The 23,373-nt window shown below is 44.3% G+C and overlaps 1 protein-coding gene across 1 annotated transcript in view; it reads right to left on the bottom strand.

Moving 5' to 3' along the window:
* The window catches only part of LOC145347019 (limbin-like), a 130,491-nt gene that overhangs the window by 68,604 nt on the left and 38,514 nt on the right, over positions 1-23,373 (bottom strand). Inside the window, exons 11-12 of the mRNA XM_080194915.1 lie at positions 15,187-15,426; positions 12,720-12,895 (exon numbers count right to left, since the gene is read on the bottom strand). Coding sequence (XP_080051041.1) covers positions 12,720-12,895; positions 15,187-15,426 — 416 coding nt within the window. The remainder of the gene's footprint in view (positions 1-12,719; positions 12,896-15,186; positions 15,427-23,373) is intronic.

Raw genomic sequence — 23,373 nt, 5'->3', positions numbered from 1 at the left:
TCTGTTCTAGGACCCTTGCTGTTTGTCATTTTCATAAATGACCTAGATGAGGAAGTGGAGGGATGGGTAAGTAAGTTCGCCGATGACATGAAGGTCGGTGGTGTTGTGGATGGTCTGGAAGGATGTCAGAAGTTGCAGCAGGACATAAATAGGATGCAGGACTGGGCGGAGAAGTGGCAGATGGACTTCAACGCAGATCAATGTGTGGTCGTCCATTTTGGCAGGACCAATGGGATGAACGAGTACACTATCAAGGGCAGGAGTCTTAGTAGTGTTGAAGAGCAGAAGGATCTTGGGGTCCGGGTCCACAGGACTCTTAAATCGGCCTCACAGGTGGAGGATGTGGTCAAGAAGGCGTATGGTGTACTGGCCTTCATTAATCGAGGGATTGAGTTTAGGAGTCGGGAGGTAATGCTGCAACTTTATAAGACCCTTGTCAGGCCTCACTTGGAGTACTGTGCGCAGTTCTGGTCGCCTCACTATAGGAAGGACGTAGAAGCTACTGAAAGGGTACAGAGGAGATTTACAAGGATGTTGCCTGGATTGGGAGGCATGCCTTATGAAGATAGGTTGAGGGAGCTGGGACTCTTCTCCCTGGAGAGACGAAGGTTGAGAGGTGACCTGATAGAGGTTTATAAAATGTTGAGAGGAATAGATAGGGTGGATTCTCAGAGGCTATTTCCCCGGGTTGAAATGGTCGCTACGAGAGGACACAGATTTAAGGTGCAGGGAGGCAAGTACAGAAGTGATGTTAGGGGTAAGTTTTTCACTCAGAGGGTGGTGAGTGAATGGAATCGGCTGCCGTCAGTGGTGGTGGAGGCGAACTCGCTGGGGTCTTTTAAAAGACTTCTGGATGAGTATATGGGATTTAGTGGGATTGGGGGTTACAGATAGGTCTATGGATTGGTAGGTGTTGATGTGATCGGCGCAACTCGTGGGCCGAGGGGCCTGTTTGTGCTGTAGTGTTCTATGTTCTATTATCCTGGCTGCTTTTCGAAGGCAGCGGTAAGTGTAGACAGAGTCAATGGATGGGAGACTGGTTTGTGTGATGGATTGGGTTACATTCACAGCCTTCTGCAGTTTCTTATGGTCTTGGTCAGAGCAAGAGCCACACCAAGCTGTGGGACAACCAGAAAGGATGCGTTTTATAAGAACATAAGAAATAGGAGCAGGAGTAGGCCATCCAGCCCTTCGAGCCTGCCCCGCCATTCAATAAGATCATGGCTGATCTGTCGTGGCTCAGTTCCACTTTCCCGCCCTCTCCCCATAACCCTTAATCCCCTCTCTTATCAAGAACCCATCAACCCGCTTCTTAAAAATATTTAGCGAGGCAGCCTCCACCACTTCAACAGGCAGAGAATTCCAGAGATTCACCACCCTTTGAGTGAAGAAGTTCCTCCTCAACTCCGTTCTAAACCGCCTCCCCTTTATCTTGAGGCTGTGCCCGTAAAAGTTGGGCACAGTAAGAAGTCTTACAACACCAGTTTAACCTGGTGTTGTGAGACTTCTTACTGTGCCAACCCCAGTCCTATGCTGGCATCTCCGTATCTGAAAAAGTTAGTGAGAATCGTAGGGAGCATGCCAAATTTCCTTAGCCTCCTGAGAAAGTAGAAAGCTTCATGGGCTTTCTTAACTATAGAGTCGGTGCGGAGGAACAGGACATGTTGTTGGTTATCTGGACACCTAGAAACCTGAAGCTGTCAACCACTACCACTTCATTCCCGTTGATGTAGATAGGACATGTCCTCCACTATGCTTCCTGAAGTTGATGACTACCTCCTTTGTTTTACTGACACCAAGGGAGAGATTATCGTCATCACAGCGGTTCACTAGATTCTCTATCTCCTTCCTGTTTTCAGTTTCATTATTGTTTCAGATCTGATGACACTACAACAGTGGTGTCATCAGCAAACTTGAAAATTGAGTTGAAGGGTCATTCAGCCACACAGTCGTAGGTGTATAAGGGACATGGCAAGTGGCTGAGCTGTCAGCACTATTATTTTGATGCACTTTGCTTTAAGCTGTTGCTAGACATGTGTGAGTATGTCCTCCGACATAAACCAGAAGTCTCAGGAATTCAACGAAGGTCAAAGAATGTGAAATAGGACATAGGAATAGTTGAATGATGTATGTTTAATATTTAACACAGTGACTATTCTGACTGAAACTCTTGCTCTTTGGCTTCATGCCTTAAGTTAAAAAAGGAATTAAATTATTTCCTGCACTATTAGTCAAAAAGAACTGCATATTTAAAAAGACCCTGAAACTTAGCACGCGTGCATTCATAAGTGAACCATCAGTGTGAAAACAGATTGCAAGCAACCAAGTTCAGACAGTAAACAACCAATTATATATTCTCTCTCCCTTGCGCATCTTCACATCTATACTAGTTTCTATTTACCCTCTGAGGAACAGTGGGGGAAAGTGGTGCACATGGAAAGATTTCTGTGGCCTGTAAACAGTAGGATGTGATTGGGCAGCACAGTGGTAGTGCCTCACAGCGCCAGGGACCCAGGTTCGATTCCCAGCTTGGGTGACTGTCTATGTGGAGTCTACATGTTCCTCCCGTGTCTGCGTGGGTTTCCTCCATTTGCTCGTTTCCTTTCAGTCCAAAAGATGTGCTGGTTAAGTGCATTGGCCATGCTAAATTCACTCTCAATGTACCCGAACAGGCACCAGAGTGTAGCCACTAGGGGATTTTCACAGTAACTTATGTTTTTTTTATTAGTGTCTCAAGTAGGCTTACATTAACACTGCAATGAAGTTACCGTGAAAATCCCCCAGTCGCCACACTCCAGCAACTGTTCAGGTACACTGAGGGAGAATTTAGCATGGCTAATGCACCTAACCCACGTCTTTTGGATTGTGGGAGGAAAATGGAGCACCTGGTGAAAACCCACACAGACACGGAGAGAAGGCGCAATCTCCGCACAGATAGCAACCCAAGCCGGGAATCAAACCTGGGTCCCTGGTGCTGTCAGGCTGCAGTGCTAACCACTGTGCCACCCAACACTGCAACTTAATTGCAGTGTTAATGTACGCCTACATGTGACTAATAAATAAATAAAATTTTAAAAACCTGTACTGCAGTCTAGGACATGACAATATATTTGTCAAGGAAACAGTGTTTTATTCCAAGTTTTTTTTTAAAGATCAGCATAAGCCGTGCTGCAAGATGCTGGTGCACTAATTTATTGCACCGTGTGAATGGGAGCTTAGGGTCCTGTGTCGATCTCTGCTCACAAAGCGAATATAATTGCTTAAGTTGCCAGAAAGAATAAAGAAGTAGGAAGCTACATTTGCAATGAGCCTGGGGTGAGTGAAAAAAAAACAGATAAAATTCCCAACCACCTCGAGCTTATATTCTATCCTGTTGTTGTACAAGAAAACTACTGGTGCTTTCAGATATGTAGACAGGGAACAAAAGAGGATTAAACTACAACATTTTGTTAAAAATCAACTAGAAATACAATACATATTTTGCTAAACTTTGGTCTTTCAGAAATATTTGGAACACAGACACTTTCCAAGCACTACTCAATAAAATGTCAAAACTCACACAGAGATTCATGGGACATAAAGCCTATTTAAGTTTGTTCTGAGTGGTACTCATTTTTTCTCATCTATTTGTCAACTTGATACTTCTCCGGCCAACAATATGCTTCGAAAACGTCAACAACCATAAACACAGTACTAAACTGTTAAACAGCATCCAATAACCACGAGGAAAATATAATGTCTTATTAGGCTCAGGGTTCAGACACCCTATGGTGGGGGAGAGACAGGATAAAAGTTGCACACTGCTTCAGGCACACATCCGAGCACATTGATTTCTATGCTTATTGATCCTCCTTTCACGCTCTGTTAGACTGATCCCAGCTACAGCTGATGTGCACAACACACAGCAAAGACTAAACGAGGGGTCACGCTATGGTTAGTTTCGTGCTTCTTGCTTGCAGTTCATAATTAATGCCCCTGCATTTTGCTCAAATCAACATCTTTGACTAAAGCTCTCCTGTGCACTTCTCAAGGACATAAAATGCACGCCAGTTCATTGGCACTCTGTTGATGGGAGCTCTAATTTAAATGTAATGGCTACTCACACATCATTTTTTACTTCTGCATTTCATAAGCATAAAATGGTTTATTTTGCCGATGCCACTTAATCAATGGCCACTTAAGTGCCTTATCCCGCCCCTGCTGCTATGTGCCATGCAGAGTGAAACCCATGCCAAGCCGTTCGGCTGGCAGCTTTAGCTGCACAGGCTGGTTTTGGCAATAAGTGGGGTGCTGTTTGTGGTGGGGGGGGGGGGTTCCCCCACACTGATTGGAGTCCAGGGTAATGTCCCCCCTTTTATCCCTCCTATTCCCAACCTTACAAACATGGGCTCCATCAAAACTCTTATTCCCCTCATTTGGGCCTAGCTGCCAGGCCGCACATACACCAGACATATCCCTTCAGTCCAGGTTCCAGTAGCTCTGAGGAAAAGTCATACTGACTCAAGACGTTAACTCTGTTTCTCTCTCCACAGATGCTGCCAGACCGGCTGAATTTTTCCAGCATTTTCTGTTTTTACTCCATTAGTTCCTCTCCTTCGAGACTGCCAATAGTCCCAGCAGTGGCTGTGCTCAAGCTTGGTGCTGCTGGGAGTACAGAGCTGCCGGCCATCCCATGGGACTTCCTCAATAGATGGAAGTGCAAGTCCCGCCATGAGTCAATTATCACTTCGCCGGATGTTAAATGGCTGCCGGGCAGCTGGTATCGGCGGGAATGTGTTTCCCACCAACATAGCAGGCGCTAGGCTTGGAAATGCTGCCAACCTGCCCTTGAATGTAGTACAGGGTAAATAAAGTATTTTGAGCTAGACATCAATTTTCAGGTACATTGTTAAAAAATAAGAGGCAATATTTTGGTACTCAAAGTAATCTGCTCAAGATAAATGTTGGTCTTTATTGATCCCTAGTGTGTACTTTCACGGGATGTCACAATTGTTTCGTACAATAACCGTGCAGTTTGTGAAGCTGCACATGACAACTCCAATATACGACACCACCAAACCATGCGTGGCACTTAGAATTTTCTGAATTCACCTCTCAGCTTTTATATATATATATAAAATATATATGTGCACAGCCAAGCCTTATCTTTTTATTTACTTCTTTTCCAATTTCTCCTTCCATCTTTCCAGCCTTATCCCTTTTCCTTTCTCAACACCAGCTGACCCAAGTTTAAACTTTCAGGCTGGAACTCTCCAGTCTCACACACTGTGGCCAGTGAGTACTGAGAATTTGGAACTCAGCTAAATCTCCATTCACTGCAGCAGGATTGGAGAATCCCAGCCACAGGTGAGGTCAGAGAATCAGTCACAGCACTTCATTCAGGAACCAAAGTTCATTTGAATATTGTTGCGCTGTCTAAACCATCATTTTTATAGACTGCCAAAGAAACTCACCTGATGAAGGCGCAGTGCTCCGAAAGCTTGTGATTCCAAATAAACCTGTTGGACTTTAACCTGGTGTTGTAAGACTTCTTACTAAACCCAGTCTAAAATACATGGGAAAATGAATTATGTGATCGAATTATTGCACTATTCGTAGAATCATATAAACCCTAGAGTACAGAAGAGGCCATTCGGCCCATTGAGTCTCCACCAACTCTCTCTGACTGGCCCTCTCCTGTCTGACAACCCCACGGATTAGCCATGGCTAATCCATCTAACCTACACATCTCGGGACACTAAGGGGCAATTTTAACATGGCCAATCCACCTAACCTGCACATCTTTGATCTGAGGGAGGAAACTGGAGGAAACCAGAGGAAAGCCACTCAGACATGGGGAGAATGTGTAAACTCCACAGAGTATAACTTCAAAAAGTTATACTTCGTGATAAGAACTTAAATGTCAGTGAAAGGTTCTCCCCCCCTAGTCAAAACAAAAACGCTCTAAGTAGCTGGTTAAATGCTGCATAAACATATTTCAAATTATAGAAATTCTATTAAGGGAATAAGAGGGGGAATAGATGCAGGGAACTGACTCCCACTTCTAACTATATTCATTTCTGTGAATATTGATTCTTCCTTTGTGCTTAGTTAGATTAAAGGAAAGCAATAATTAATGTGCACATGGCCCCCAGACTTTGTGAGAAACCATTGCATTGAGTCAACAGTTCAGGCGTATTGATCAGATCCTGTTCAGGTCTATATTCTTCCTGCAGGCTAGTCTGTGTGTTCTTGCAGTATTTGCTCTTGTTTAAAACTTTAACAAGCACTTATTTCCTCCATACCTCATTTCAATTATGAAGTCAGCCCCCAAACAGCATGGAAAACAGCCACAAGTAGCAAAAGAACAAGAAGAATTAGGGGCAGCACGGTGGCACAGTGGTTAACGCTGCTGTCTCACAGCGCCAGGGACCAGGATTCAATTCCAGCCTTGGGTGACTGTGTGGGGTTTGCGTGGGGGTTTCCTCCGGGGGCTCTGGTTTCCTCCCACAGTCCAAAGATGTGCAGGTTAGGTTGACTGGTCATGATAAACTGGGGATTAGCAGGGTAAATACGTGGGGTTACGAAGATAGGGCATGGATGGGATTGTTGTTGGTGCAGGTTCGACGGGCTGAATGGTCTCCTTCTATGATTCTATGAAAATAGCAATTGAAATGAACAAATGTAATGAGTAAAATAAGCAAAATACTGTAGCTGCTGGAATCCAAAACAGAAACAGGGGATGCTGGAAAAACTCAGCAGATCTGGCAGCATCTGTAGGGACAAAAATCAGAGGCCGAGATCCCTCCGACTGAATTTTAAGTGCCGCTGCTGGTGGAGAAATCACTGCACCTTCTGCTGGAACTGGCAACACCACTGAGATCGAATGCACCCACTTTTAAAGTCAAAGCCACGCCCGCATATGAACCACACTAGGCCCAACACACCAGGCGTGCAAGCCTCCTGAATCGACAAACACCTGCTCAGTTGACATACAAGCATGCTTCCTGCATAATGTAGGACTGCCGCTACTGGAACATTTTTTATTTATCAGTGCTGCAAGCAGGCTTGCATTAACACTGCAACGAAGTTACTGTGAAAATTCCCTAGTCGCCACATTCCGGCACCCGTTCAGGTACACTGAAGGAGAATTTAGCATGGCCAATGCACCTAACCAGAATGTGGAAGGAAACTGGAGCACCTGGAGGAAATCCACACAGACATGGGGAGAACTTGCAGACTCCGCTCAGACAGTAACCCAAGTCAGGATTCAAACCCAGGTCCCTGGCACTGTGAGGCAGCAGTGCTAGCCACTGTGCCACCGTGCTACCATTAGCGGGAAAAATCAATGCATTTCCCCTGTTGCTGGCAGTTCTACAGAGATGGAATACAACCACTTTCAAAATCAAAACAATGTCCACGTGTGAATCAAACATAGGCCAAGTGTGTGAGCTTCCCGGCAATCAGCTGCTCAGTTGACATACAAAAGCGCTTCCTACCAGTACTGGAACATAGGTCTTGGAGCAAGAGTGGGTCATTTGATCCTATGAACTTGCTCTACCATTCAATGGGATTCAGTCATTTTGAGACTGGTCCAAAATGACTAAAGTCTTTCAACTTGAGTCAGATTAAATATCAACAAATAAACTAAATTACATTGGGGGAAATGGTGCTACTCTGAAAATGTTATATTTCTAACAGCAACCATGAAACTGCACAGATTAAAATTACAAATCTGCACCCATATTTATGTACTGGGGGAATATCCACTAATAGTAAAACAGTCTCCTGACACCATAATTGAAGATTCATTGATGTCAATGGTTTTAAATCTCTCTACATTTTAACTTTAGCTTTTAAGTAGGACACGATCTAACATGATGCAAAGGAAGGGTAGAGAAGAGGAACTGAAGGTAATTGTCCACATCAATTAGACTAACTTGGAGTTTACAGATTGGCATTTGATGTTTGGGAAAGGAATAGTGAATGTGGCATAATGTGTTTCCGGGCAGGCCCATGAACAGTGACTCAGTCACACCGATTCATCAAATACTAGCAGTCTATTATCGTTTTAATGTGGATATCCACGTCAGAATAAAAATCACAAGACAAGAAATCAGAGAACTATTCTTCAATAGTAAGGCAAGTGCAAGTAGTTTTAATACTTCATTCCTAACAAGTTTATTAATGGGTTTCCTCCAGATTAATAATATTTGAGAAGTGGCACATTTCACGATAGCTTGACTACATCTATGTATAAGATTGCCTTCTGATGCCTTTGAGCATCTTCACTATTTTTTAAATTGAAGGCTTCAACATCTCTCAAAGCCTGGTAATACATTTGCTCCAAAATTGGTGTGATCACATCACACATTGGTATGATTGCTTTAATGGAGGCACTACCCAGTTTAAAATAAGTGGCATTTCATAGCTGAATCTCACGTTCACGCAGTTCTTCCCACAGTGTAATTTAAAGACCACGCAGCTGAATCTTAACTCCCAAAGACTGGAGCGTTGACATAGTGTCAGAGGTTAAAATGCAAAAACAAAGAGCTGAAACAGGAACAGGACCCATCTTGAACCTGCCCACTTCATCAATGTGGAATGATGTCTAGGTACCTAACATAATGTAATCCCACAGTGCAAGACTCCTTAGTACTGATCTTAATACTCCTTAAGTTTCATATCACTCCCAACACACTTTCATCCTCTGGTTACAGCTTTCAGGAACTTACCTATGTACTTTAATTTGCTTGCATGGCAGAAAATTATTAATTGCATTGTTTCATATTTGACACAATCTAAGACAAAGCAGCCGTTTGATTGACACCTCATCCACCACCATCAACATCCACACCCTTTACCACTGAAGGACAGTAGGGGCCATATCTACAAGATGCAGGCAGCAATGACCAAGGCTCCTCCAGCAACACCTTCCAAACCTGTTGCCTCTATTACCTGGAACGGCATGGGCAATAGATGCATGAGAATACAACCACCTGCAAGTTCCCCTCCAATCCACACACACAGAAATCTACAGTGTAGAAGGAGGCCATTCGGCCCATCAGGTCTGAACCAACGTCAATCCCACCTAGACCCTATCTATGTAACCCCACATATTTAATCCATTAATCCCTCTAACCTACGTGTCCCAGGACCCTAAGGGACAATTTAGCATGGCCAATGCACCTAACCCACACATCTCTGAACCACCCTGACTTGGAAATATATTGCCATTTGATCTCTGTCGCTGGGTCAAAATCTGGAACTCCCTCTCTAACAGCACTGTGGGTGTACTTACACTACAAGGACAGCCACGTTTCAGGAAGGCAGCTCACCACCAGTTTTCAAGGGTAATTGGGGATGAGCAACAAATGCTGGCCTAGCCAACGACGCCCACATGCCATAAAATAATTTAAAAATAACTGACTGAAAGTCTCTGATGATGTTGCTGTAGGCCAGAAATACACTCTACCCTCTGTTGGAGGAAGCACCTAGCCTCATTTTCTTCCCATAAGCCATGGATTGAGAACCTGCCACAAGGATGATCATAGCTGCAAAACGTTGCCTATTGTGGGGATTCTGTAATCCAGCACTTGCAATGATAAAAGCTTGAAGTTTATTTCTTAGTCACAAGTGCTTCTTACATTGCAATGAAATTACTGTGTACGCAATACTTAGGGCACATTTCTTTGAGAAACCGCCAATGATTTAAACTGGGTTTTACACAATACATTTCAAATTATTTATTCATATTAACTGAAGAGAAGCGATTCACTGAGAGAGCCCTATGGCTCTGATTTCAGATTCTGCTACACCTTATGCATGAGCTCAGATGGGGCCTGGGCTCGATCTACACTCATTCCACCCTTCACACACATTCACAGGAGGTGAACTGAATGGCGCGTGAAGCTCCTGCCACAAAGAAGCAATATTACAATTAAGATTGTACCATGTCCTCACAGATTCTCATCAGAGCTGGACATAATTATCTCCATTCATGTATGAGTGCCCAGGATTGCCTGACAGCAGCTCAATGCTGCACTGAATATTGAAGGAACCAGAGATTGGATACAAATGTCTCCGATGGATGCTTTGAAAGAGTTATTTTATGTTTTCTTCCCATTTTGGTTTTAATTGCTCAGTCTCTCAGGACATTTTCCACCACCAATTATGAAACTGCCTTATTTTGTTTTGGTTCTAGAACAATTTGATTCCCTGTGGGAATCTTACTGTTTCTATAGCTGTGGGAGAAAAGGAATGAAAAGCAACAGGATTTGTCCTCACCGATGTTTATCCCTCAACCTTCCTCATTCAGTTTTTCCCCATGTTACTAATATCAGCTGCCATTTTTGGATTGGGCAGCTGATTTTACAACCAGATGGCCTTCCTACTACTAATCTTCCCCATTTACACAGGTTGGGGACCAGTACTGATACGTGCTTACTCACTTGCACCAATGTCTGGGTTCATCCATAACCAACATGCCCTGGGGCTGCATTTTACAGTGCTTGGCCGACAGATCACCACATCCGTCCCCACCACTCCTCTCCGTGCCCCCACTCCTGCCTCCCCACAGCCCCACTCTGACCTCCTGCCCCCACCCCTTCACCCCCAAAACCCATCTCAGTAGGGAGGAAATTCACTCTTGAGAGTTGCTGGCCAATCTGATTGACTGGTAGCTCCAGCAGTCCCAACAGCACCAACAGCACAGTAGTGGGCACTGCCAGGACTGCAACCCAACCTAGGAGGAACGTCCATCCAATGGATATCAGAGTCAGGTAACTATAAGAGGGTTAGGGTTAGGGTTAGTGTTAGGAGGATTTGACCAGCTTAGAGAGGGGTTGAAGTGAACAGTGGTGTTTTGGAAAGCAGATAGGTAGGAATTACCTGTTTGTGTGGAGTTTGCATGTTCTCTCAGTGTCTGTATGGGTTTCCTCTGGGTGCTCCAGTTTCTAAAGATGTGCAGATTAGGTAGATTGACCATGCTAAATTTCCCCTCAGAGTCCAAAGATGTGTAGGGGTAGAGTGTAGGGTGACCTTGGATGGGATCTCTCTCACAGAGTTGGTGCAGGCTCAATGGGCTATGTTGCCCCTTTCTGCACTGTGGGGATTCTATGGAATAGGGATACTATCATGGGGATGGAGGTTACTGATGTGCAAAGACCACCCACCCCTCTCTCCTGATGATAAGACTTGAAGATAGTGCCCCCAATTTCTTCTTGCTCTTTTAAAAACACCCACCAACTCCAGTCCAAGAGGATGGGCAGCATATTATCCAGGTTAATTGGCATTCTTAACAAGTTCAATTTACCATTAACATTTTTTAAAATAAGGCAGGTGAGCATGGGGATGAAGTCGGGGTGGGATGGACACCTGCTCTATTTTACTTGCCTACTTCCCGAAGACACCCCAAGTGGGAGACATACAATCCAGGCCCTGAAGTGGGATTTGAAACTGTTGCCTTCTGGTTCAGAGGCAGGAGAGCTAACCCCTGGGCCACTCCACAGAGGGTACCCCTCAACCATCACTAAAACATATTACTTAGAACCCAACAGTGCAGAAGGAGGACATTTGGCCCATCGGGTCTGCGCCAACCACAATCCTACCCAGGCCCCGTCCCCCAAACCCCGTGTATTTACCATGCTAGTCCCCTTGACACTACGGGGAATTTACCATTGCCAATCAACCTAACCTCCACATCTTTAGAATATGGGAGGAAACCAGAGCACTAGGAGGAAACCCAAGCAGAGATGGAGAGAATGTGCAAACTACACCCGAAGCTGGAATTGAACCTGGTTCCCTGGCGCTATGAAGCTGCAGTGCTAACCACTGAGCCACCATGCCACCCTGGGATTACTTGGTCATCACTATAGTGCTCTTTGTAAGAGCTATCTATGTGTAAATTGGTTGCCACATTTCCTACTCAATAACAGATATTATATTACAAAGTAAGTGCTTAATTGACCATGAAATGCAGGACATCCTGCCATGATTATGAACGTTTTTTTCTTTCTTGTAATTCAACATTCCTCCTGCAGAAAAGTAAGTGCAATATTATTTTCTACATGTATCTATGGTCTCCCACACAAATCTGATGTTCATTGACAAAAAAAGGAGCTAACAAGGCTTCAGTCGCAAGTATTATTTTCTGTAACTATTAGACCCAGGTGCCTACAGCTCTGTTCAACAAGTTAATGTCTGTGCATTTTTCAAAACTATTCTTTTCATTGCAATGTCACAGAACGGAATCCCTACAGTGCAGAAGGAGGCCATTTGGCCCATCGTGTCTGCACCGACTCTCTGACAGATCATTTTACCCAGGCCCGCTCTCCACACCATATCTCCATAACCCCAAATATTTCCCACGGCTAACCCTCCCCTCACCTTTGGACACTAAAGGTTAATTTACACAGGCTAATCCACATAGCCTGCCTATCTTTGGACTGTGGGAGGAAACCAGAGCACCTGGAGGAAACCCAGGCAGAAGAAGGGAGAACGTGCAAACTCCACACAGAGGCTGGAACTGAACCTGTGTCCCTGGCACTGCGAGGCAGCGGTGCTTGAGTTCTTTTCCCCATCAAACCAACATTCTGCACATACCTTATCATTACCTTTGCACTGCTCTGCTGAGAATAAATTCATCCATATACACAAATCCTGCCTAACTGAAGTCTTGGCATTAGATAGGAATGATTCTCTGATGGATACTGTTGGATTGAATGGCAATTATGCCTTACCTTTTCACCAGATTGGCAAGGCCTGCAATGTGGAGGGCAGCTGTGTTCAGGAGATTGCGCCTATGGTTCACACCGCGCTCTATTCGACTCACAAGGTTTTTTCTATGAGCCAAGCCCTCGTCGAGGACTTTTCTCTGGAAGGCCAATTGTTGGTCCATCAGTTCCTCCAACTGAAACTAGGAAATAACACAACACATCACCCAAGATTCAGATTAAAATATAATCACGTTTTGTGCATTATTGTTTCTAAAACAGAACTACATTTTAAATGGAACTATTAAAAATAAATGCAAAGTGCTGTGGATGCTGGAGATATGCAATAAGAACTCAGCAGGTCTGGCAGCATCTGTGGAGAGAGAAACTGAGTTATTGGTCGGGATTTTCCATCCCCAGTGCAGCCAGACCTGCCATGGGATACTCGGCAGCTCAGCATAATGTCCATTTTCATAATGTCCCACTTTCAGTGGGACCCCATGATCCCAGTGGTGGGTGGGATGGAAAATCCCACCCAATATTTCACGTAGAATATGACTCTTCTTCTGAAATGTTCACTGGAGACCTCCGACATTATGTGCAGCTGGGATTCTCCAGCACTGCTGCAGCAAATGGAGTATTGACTGACAGCCAAATTCTCCATTCTCGCTGACTGTGGGTTGTACGAGATCGGAGAATCCCACCTGTTAACTCGAATGCTGCCAGATCTGCTGAGTTTTTCCAGTATCCCCTGTTTAAGTTCAAAAACGTTTTTCAAGAGTGAGATGAAACAATCGAGAATTAGGACATTGGGTGCAATCTTACTTGCCGCTCACGCCACGCTCCCGCTGCGCCGAGATCGGAGAATTTAGTGGCCAGCTGCGGTGGGATAGGAAAATCCCGCCAGCGTGAATGGCGGTAAGATTCCGGCCATTGTTCTTTAACAATCTAGCTGTGATTATTCTGCATAAACTACGGGCTTGAAAATATTTTCTCCTTCGTGATGATTACAACTGCTCTCACGCCTGTCAACTTGCCAAAACAAGAACCTCCGTCCCAAAAATGCTTAGGGTCTTACAGATAGTGATTGATAATACAAGAGTGTATTGTTTACATTGAATCATTCTCCAGTGGAAATGCACACTCCAGAGCTGAATTAACAAACTTTTCCACGTTCATAACAGAATAAGAGGCTTCGTAGCTGCCTGGTTATTGAGAAGAATCACTACAGTAGATGCAATATCACAATTGACTTATTTTCTGCTATTATCATTAACTATTTTGTTAGGGATCACAGTTGTCAATACATTCTTACATCATCATTCGTAATGTCACCAACATCCACAAACCAGAAACCGAACTGAACCAACCATTTAAACCCAGTGGCCACAAAAGCAGGTCAGGAGTGGGGAATTAGACAGATAACAAACCATCTCCTGACTCTCAAAAGCCCGTCCGCCATCTACAAGACACAAGTCAGGAGCATGATGGAATATTGTCCACCTGCCTGGATGAGTGCAACTCCAGCAACACTCAAGGAGCTTGACAGCATCCAGGAGAAAGCACTCCACTTGCCAGGGTGGCATGGTGGCACAATGGTACAATAGCTAACACTGTAGCCCCAGAGCTCCAGGGACCTGGGTTTGATCCCTGACTCGGGTCACTGCCTGTGGGGAGTCTGCACGTTCTCCCCGTGTCTGCGTGGGCTTCCTCCAAGTGTTCCAGTTTCCTCCCACAGTCCAAAGATGTGCAGGTGAGGAGCTTTGGCAATGCTAAATTGATCTTTAGTGACCCGGGATGCATAGGTTAGAAGGATTAGCGGGGTAAATATGTGGGGTTACGGGGATAAGGCCTATAGGGATTGTTATCGGTGCAGGCTCAATGGGCCAAATGTCCTCCTTCTGCACTGTAAGGTTTCTATGATTCTATAATAGGTACTCTGTCCACCACCTTCAATATTAACTCCCTCCATCACTGGCACACAGTGTGTGCACCATCTACAAGACAGTCACCAAGTCTCCTTCCACAGCACTTTCCAAACCCACAACCTCTCATGTCTGGACGACAGCAGTTACATGGAGAAACCCCCACCTGCAAGGTCTCCTCCAAGCTACTCACCTGGAACTGGAACTACATCACTGTTCCTTCACTTTTGCTGGGTTAAAATCCTGACGTTCCCTCACAGCAATGTGGGTGTTGCTACACCACGTGAACTGCAGCAGCTCAAGAAGGTGATTCACTACCACCTTCTCAAGGTCAGTTAGGCATAGGCAAAAAACGTGCTGGCCTGACCACATCCCATGGAAGAATATTTTAAAACATGCACAGCACCACAGAATTAATCTCTGCAGGTGCTCGACTCAGTAAAATTAACAGACAAGTTGGCTCTCTCTTTTGAGCATCTTGCTTCGAGACATAATTATCCCCACGACAAATCAGTATCTTTTCAACCTTTCTTTTCAGAATAATGTGTTAGTAGCATCATTGTTTCTACCTGAACGTGCCAGTTTTCACGCAGAAGTTGGTCGGCTGAAGTTGCATCAAATTCTTCCTGTCTTGTGACCTCCTTCAACTGTTCAAAGATGATGGCTTGGAATGTCTGCCTCTGGCGCACAACCAACTCCCTCCGGGCATTTCCAGAAGCTTCTTGATGCGCCACCAAAAGTGAGTACTTCAGCCGTTTCTGCTCCAACGCATGCAATTGCTCCAGATCCTCCCTGCACTGTGAGGCAACCTGAACACACAACACAAATAAATCTTTTAAAATGCCATCACACCATCTCTTTAATACTCCCACAGCTTCCTTATTTATATTGCTTCAGCTTATTCCAATAGTAGTACTTTCCAAGAATCCCTACAGTGCAGAAGGAGGTCCTTCGGCCCATCGAGTCTGCACTGACCATAATCCCACCCAGGCACATTCCCCATAACCTCATGCATTTATCTAGCTAGTATCCCTTAATACTAAGAGGCAATTTAGCAAGGCCAATCCACCTAACGTGCACATCTTTGGACTGTGGGGGGAAACTGGAGCACCTGGAGGAAACCCACACAGACACAGGGATCATGTGCAAACTCCACACAGACAGTAACACAAGCTGGGAATCGATCCTGCGTCCCTGGCACTGTGAGGCAGCACTGCTAACTACTGTGTCGCTCCAATATTTACTCCCTCCATCAGTGGCATACGTTGTGTACACTGTCTACAAGACACTCACCAAGCCTCCTTCCACAGCAACTTCAATTGATCTGAATTGGTATTATAAAATCAAAGAGAAACTAATATCTTTAACAGAGACAGCACCTTCTTACAGAACACGAGGCTGCATTGTGAGTTCCTACATCACAGGCAAGGCTTTGCCCAACTCATAGGAATCATAAAAACGATTGAAAATTACAGACAATATATATTCTTTTTGCAATTCCCAGCTGCCGCTGCATGTGAAGCCTCGCAAAATTTACCCCAAAGTTTCATTGGTAAAACATGCAGTCTCATGGTAGATATCACTACTGAAATATTAGATAGCAAAGACTGGAAATTCTTCAGTATGCACTTTCCTACCAAGACAACTTCTTCTAATGCTGTATGTGTGCGCGCACTATTTTTATTCTGTTTGGTGCAGCGTCAAAAAATGTATTACAACGCTGTCAGTTTTGGCTTCTCTGAGTGCCAGTATAAAGGAAGGCGACACATAAGTGTAAAGGGAATACTGGAAGACACAAGGGTTGGTCTTGATTTTTTTAAAAATGGGCAGCACGGTGGGACAGTGGTTAGTACTGCTGCCTCACAGCACCAGGAACCTGGGTTCAATTCCAGCTTCAGGTCACTTTCGGTGTGGAGTTTGCACATTCTCCCCGTGTCTGCATGGGTTTCCTCCGGGTGCTTCGGTTTCCTCCCATAGTCCAAATGATGAGCAGTTAGGTTGATTGGCCATGCTAAAGTGCCCCTTAATGTCAGGGGGGTTAGCAGGGTAAATACGTAGGGTTACGGAAAAGGGCATGGGTGGGATTGTAGGCAGCGCAGGCTCGATGGGCTGAACGGCCTCCTTCTGCACTGTAGGGATTCTATGTATAAAACCAGTGCTAGCAAGTTAATAGCCCATTTTACAACTTTCTTAATTTTTGTGTGGTTAAATTAGCCTCCTATCTCATCAATGCACTGTCACTGATTACTTGAAGGATTAAATTATACATCGCAGTACTGGGCCACTCAACTGATTGTGCCCATACAGGATCTTTGGAAGAGCTATCTGATTAATCCTACTCACACAACACAGACGCAAAATACCGCAGATGCTGGAAATCTGAAACCTAAACAAAAAGCTAGTGGCAAAAATTAGCAGGTCAGGCAGCATTTGAAGAGAGAAACAAAGTTAACATTTCAAGTCAGGATGACCTTTGATTGAAGGCAATCATGACGGGAAACATTTATTCTATTTCTCTTTTTGATGTCTATATATAGTATGTTGCGGTTTGCAGTGTTGGCCAAAACACCCCAAACCGTGTATGGGTCCAGTGAGCCCTGGAATATTAGCTCTGCTGAGGGTGGGGTCCGGTTGGGCCACCTTGCATCTGACTGAATGAGAGCACACCAGCTCCCACTATTGAACTATTCAAGCTTGGCTCATGATTTTCGATGCCTCTTAGTCCACAGGGCACACATCCCTGTAGATGCTGCCTGACCTGTTGAGTTTTCCCCTACATGTTTTGTTTTGATTTCAATTAATTCTGATTTCTTGAACTTCCCCCATGGTTCAGCAACTCCTTTTCACGTATTTAACCAATTCCTTTTTGATGGCTGCTGTTGAATTTGCTTCCACCACCAGCATGGCGGCACAGTGGTTAGCTCGAGGGTATCAAACTCAATTCTGGCCTTGGCTGACTGTCTGTGTCTTGTCCCTGTGTCTGCATGGGTTTCCTCTGGGTGCTCCGGTCTCTTCCCACAGTCTAAAGATGTGCAGGTTAGGTGGATTTACCATGCTAAATTGTCCCTTGGTGTCAGGGGGACTAGTAACGTAGATATCTGGGGTTACGGGGATAGGGTCTGGTGGGAATGTTGTCAGTGCAGGATCGATGGGCCAAATAGTCTCCTTCTGCAATGTAGCAATTCTATGAACCATGTCACAGGCAGTTCACTCCAGATCAGAACAACTCACCACATAAAAGTTGTCTTCCTCAACTCACTGTTGTGTTTTTTGCTAATTATCTTAAATGCGTACCCTCCTACCAATGTTTCTGATAAGAGTTTCTCCTTAATTAGATCATAGACCATAGAACCCTACAGTGCAGAAAGAGGCCCTTCAGCCCATCGAGTCTGCACTGACCACAATCCCACCCAGGCCCTACCCCCATATCTCTATATATTTTACCCACTAATCCCTCGAACCTATGCACCTCATGGACAATTTTAGCATGGCTAATCAACCTAACCCGCACATCTTTGGACAGTGGGAGAAAACCGGAGTACCCGGAGGAAACCCACGCAGACACGAGGAGAATGTGCAAACTCCACACAGACAGTGACCCGAGCCAGGAATCGAACCCAGGTTCCTGGAGCTGTGAAGCAGCAGTGCTAACCACTGTGCTACCATGCCGCTCCAAATTATTCCATAAAAACTTCTCCATCAACTCCTCTTAACCTTCTCTGTTCTAAGAAGAACAGCTCCAGTTTCCCTGTGTAACCGAAGTCCCACATGTCTAGTGTCAAGATCTCAATGTTCTTCCAGAAGTGCAGTGCCCAGTATTAGATGCAATGCTCCAGTTACGACCATTGTTTTTCTTTTATTCTTTCATGAGATGTGGGCATTGCTAGCAAGCATCTGTTGCCCATCCCTAACTGCCCTTGAACTGAGTGGCCGTTAAGAGTCAACCACATTGTTGTGGGTCTAGAGTCACATATATGCCAGATGAGGTAAGAATGGCAGATCTCCTACGCTAAAGGGCACTAGCGAACCAGATGGGTTTTTACAACAATCGACAATGATTTCATGGTTTTGTTAAAAAATTGAATTTAAATTTCACCATCTGCCGTGATGGGGGGTTCTACCCCAGGTTCCTAGGACAGTAGCCTGGGGTTTCTGGATTACAAGTCCAAAAATAATATCACTATTTACAAGGATGTTGCCTGGATTGGGAGGCATGCCTTATGAAGATAGGTTGAGGGAGCTAGGTCTCTTCTCCCTGGTGAGACGAAGGTTGAGAGGCGACCTGATAGATGTTTATAAAATGTTGAGAGGAATAGGTAGGGTGGATTCTTAGAGGCTATTTCCCAGGGCTGAAATGGTCGCTACGAGAGGACACAGGTTTAAGGTGCTGGGGAGCAAGTACAGAAGAGATGTTAGGGGTAAGTTTTTCACTCAGAGGGTGGTGAGTGAGTGGAATCGGCTGCAGTTGGTGGTGGCAGAGGTGAACTTGCTGAGGTCTTTTAAAAGACTTCTGGATGAATACATGGGATTTAATGGGATTGGGAGTTACAGATAGTTCTATGGTCTGGTAGGTATGGATATAATCGGCGCAACTTGTGGGCCGAAGGGCCTGTTTGTGCTGTGGTGTTCTATGTTCTACACCACTGTTCCCCCTAATCCAGTGGTGTATAAATGTTTAGTACCACCTCCTTGCTTTTATACTCTTCCATCTATTCATAAATCTAAAGACTTTGTAGTCTTTTTCTTTGGTTAAACAGCCTACTCAACTTTAAGTGATGGTAGAATCCCTACAGTACAGAAGGCCATTCAGCCCATCACATCTGCACCAACCAAAATCCCACCCAGGCCTTATTCCCGCAGCCCCACACACCTACCTTGCTAATCCCCCTGACACTAGGGTCAATTTAGCATGGACAATCAACCTAACTCACACATCTTTGGAGTGTGAGAGAAAACCAGAGCATCCAGGAAAAACCCACACAGAAACTGGGGGAATGTGCAAACTCCACGCAGACAGTGACCAAAGCCGGGAATTGAACCCGGGTCCCTGGCGCTGAGAGTCATAGGGTCATAGAGGTTTAGAGCACGGAAACAGGCCCTTTGGCCCAACTTGTCCATGCCGTTTTTTTTTAAACCCCTAAGCTAATCGTAATTGCCTGCATCCCTCTATACCCATTTTACCCACGTAACTGTCTAAATGCTTTTTAAAAGACAAAATTGTACCGGCCTCTACTACCACCTCTGGCAGCAGTGCTAACCACTGCGCCGCCCTAACCACTGCGCCGCCCTTCACTTGTCCTTTCATAGTTGGCAGTTTGACCACTTTTGTCTTACAGATAATTGAAAAATACTTGCAAAACAAAATGTAGACTCTAGCTTTACATTCCTACAGACAACATTCATGTAGTGCTGACACTTAGTTACACTGGGGGATGGAAATTTCTTTCCCTTCCCGCCAGGGAGATTTTTAGGTCCTGCCAACAGCGCACCCCTGCTGTATGTTTCCTGGCAACATGGGGTGGATTCAATGGGAAATCCCATTAATAGTGACGGGACCAGAAGATCACACCGCTGGCCAAACGCAGGCTGCCGCAGGAGGGCGGGCGTGGGGAAGGACAGAAAGCCAGAGAATCTCACCCAATCACAAAATACTTCCTCATCATTTAAACAGCCGGAACAGTGACTGGCAATGGGGAAGGGGGTGGGCAGGGGGTGCGTGAACTGTTCTGTGTGCCTTGACACATCCTTTTGAATGAAAAAGATTTATTAATGGACATTAAATTTAATTACAGGACACTTTTACTCATTAATAAACATTTCATAATGTAGTATCAAATAAAGGGGATTTTCACAATAACTTACTTCATTGCAATATTAATGCAAGCCTACCTGTGACTAATAAATAAACTTTAAATAATTATTGTGGTAATAAGAGTAGAAAGATTTTCAAAAGAATCCTGAACACAAAAGACATAAACCATCTCAGCTCTGTACGTATGATGTGAAGTAAAACTTTACTGCTATCATGTGCACTAAAATCTGCACAATCCTTACAAGCTAAACAACAAAACATCCAGACACACAAACGCACTCAGTCTGATTATTTTTTCTTTAAAAATCTATAACTTCAATAGAGTTCTTTTCCCTGTCAGACCAATCTGGCTATTTCTCCTCAAAGGAAAAGCCCTTTCATCAGTCAGCCAGAAAGCCGCTATTTACTCTAATCCACATCCACAAAGAGAACTGTTACTCTCAGAGATGTGGATTTGAACTGAGGTCAGAGAAAGAAAACCAAAGTCTGCACAATTGACAGCCGCAACATAAACATCTCAATCGGTACACAGGAGCCCGGCGAGATGGAAAGGCATACTTGACGTCAGGGAAGAGGTAGCGACTGAGGGGGTGGCGGGGTGGAACAGAAGTGAATGGAAGAGAGAGGCAGTAGGTATAGAGGGGTAAGGGGAAAATGGTGACTGGAAGAACCCAACAGTTTGAATACAGGTTGGGAGAAGCACTCTTGCACATTTATTACATTGGACCATCAGCCTTGATTTCTACACTCCAAATCTGGGAGGTCAACCTGGATCTCTGTGATTCAGAAACCTAAGTGCTATCAACTGAGCCATGGCTGGCAATCCCCTCCAAGACTCTGTCCTTCTCTGTGTCCAAATCTCCGCCAGTGCACAATCCACCAAAATATCTGTGCTTCTTTAATCTGTTCCTTTCGAGCAACCCAGACTTTAATTGTTCTCCCATTGGTGGCCATACACTCAATTGGCTGGCGCTGAGCTCTGAAATTCCCTCCATACACCTCTCCACACTTCCTTCTTCCTTGAAGAAACTCCTTATAATGTACCTCTTAATCAGGATTTGAATGATCTTCCCTAATATCTGCCTCTCAGTGTCAAATTTAGCTGGACAATTCTCCATGAAAAGCCTTGGGAGATTTTTGGTGCTGCATGGTACAGGTTGTTGTTATTAGAAACATCTGCAGAATAATCAAAGGTACATCTATATATAGAAATAACCCAAAAACATTACTTAGCAAAGCCTTTAAAACAAGCGCCAACCATTTCTACATACACAGTCCCTACTCGGGAGCCATTTCCATTCATCCTAGATTAAGACAGAATCTGATAGACCTCCTTGGCTGTAGGGACCAAAGCAAAATGGAGCATGCGCAGTTTGGCGTGTTTTTTAAAAAATAAATATCCATGCATATTTATTTTGTCAAGAGCCAGCTGGAAATCTGAAATTAAAACAGAAAGCACTGGAAATACTCAGCAGGTCAGGTCACACCTTAGCAGAGAGAGGCAGAGTTAACATTTCAGGGCAATAGCCATTCATTGGATGCCCCCTGACCTGCTGTGCATTTCCTTCATTTTCTGTTTTCATGTCACATTTATTTGGCATTCCTTTTTTTGATGTGGATTTTGTAGGAGCTAGCATTCCACTTGGAAAGGCAAGTGACTGCGCACAAAAAAAATAAAATGTACCTCTTGTGGCATTTAGCAGCAAAAGATCAAGTGAATGTGAAGGGAACCATCCTGAATGTTTTCTCAAGCATATTATTGCAGGCTGTTCCTAAATCAACCCCAGAGCAATGTACAAAAACACATGTTTCTAGCGTTCAACATGCATTATCTAGTAACCATTTGACCATACAACCCTTGCAGCAAAAAAAAAGGAATAACACAAAATTAATTCACTAAGATTACACGAGCTTAAATGTACTGGGTTTATTTCTGTTGACCCCCAAACCTCCAATTACAGTAATTTGCTTGCAACTCAGTAATCTAACCTTACTGCGCTGCCCATTTTTACTTGTTCATTCATGGGACATGGGCGTCGCTGGCTGGCCAGCATTTACTTTCCCTATTTCAGAGGGCAGTTGAGAATCAACCACATTGCTGTGAAGTCACATATAGGCCAGGCCAGGCCAGCAGATTTTCTTCCCTAAAGGGCATTAGTGAACCAGATGGGATTTTAGACAATCATCATCAGCAGATTCTCAATTCCAGATATTTTTTATTGAATTCAAATTCCACCATCTGCCATGGTGGGATTTGAACCCGGATCCCCAGAAAAATTAGTTGAGTTTTGGATTAATAATCTAGTGATAACACCACTAGGCCATCGCTCCTATATATAATAAACTTTGTTCAGCAACGTGCATCACTACACTAATGTCTTACATGAAAATTTTCTAGTGGAAGGGTACATACAGCGCTTTATCTGTAGGCAATCCACATCAGCCTATTAACTATGAAATTAATTCAAACTAATCAGAATGACTGTAGACCAATGTGAGTTGTGGGCAAATTCAGGATCCATAATTCAATACAAAATTAGTTGGCCGTATCAGCCAATTCTGGCCTCATGTGCATCCTCAATTTCTATGGTCCCAATTTGGATGGCCATGCCTTCAGCTGCCTATAGTCCATCTTTGGAATTCCTTCCCTAAATCTCATCTTCTCCTCTGAGATGCCCTTTAAAACCTTCTTCTTTGACCAATTGCTTGATCCTAATACCTCCATTTGGCCTTTTATCTAATTTTGGCTGATAAGTTTCCTGTGGTGTATCTTGTGACATTTTATTGTGTTAAAGACACTATGGTTAGGAAAACAAAGGTAGTTTTAAGGGATTTATATTTGTATTTGTAAACATTAAAAATAAACAGTTGTTTTAACTGGGTTCTATTTAACTTTTCTGTGCCTGGAAGGGTAAAGATTCATGTTAGACAAAGATGTTGTATG

This window comes from Carcharhinus amblyrhynchos, chromosome 1, assembly GCF_965287045.1.
Source record: "Carcharhinus amblyrhynchos chromosome 1, sCarAmb.v2.hapA, whole genome shotgun sequence".
Taxonomy (NCBI): Eukaryota; Metazoa; Chordata; class Chondrichthyes; order Carcharhiniformes; family Carcharhinidae; genus Carcharhinus; species Carcharhinus amblyrhynchos.
This window is presented reverse-complemented; position numbering and strand designations above follow the sequence as displayed.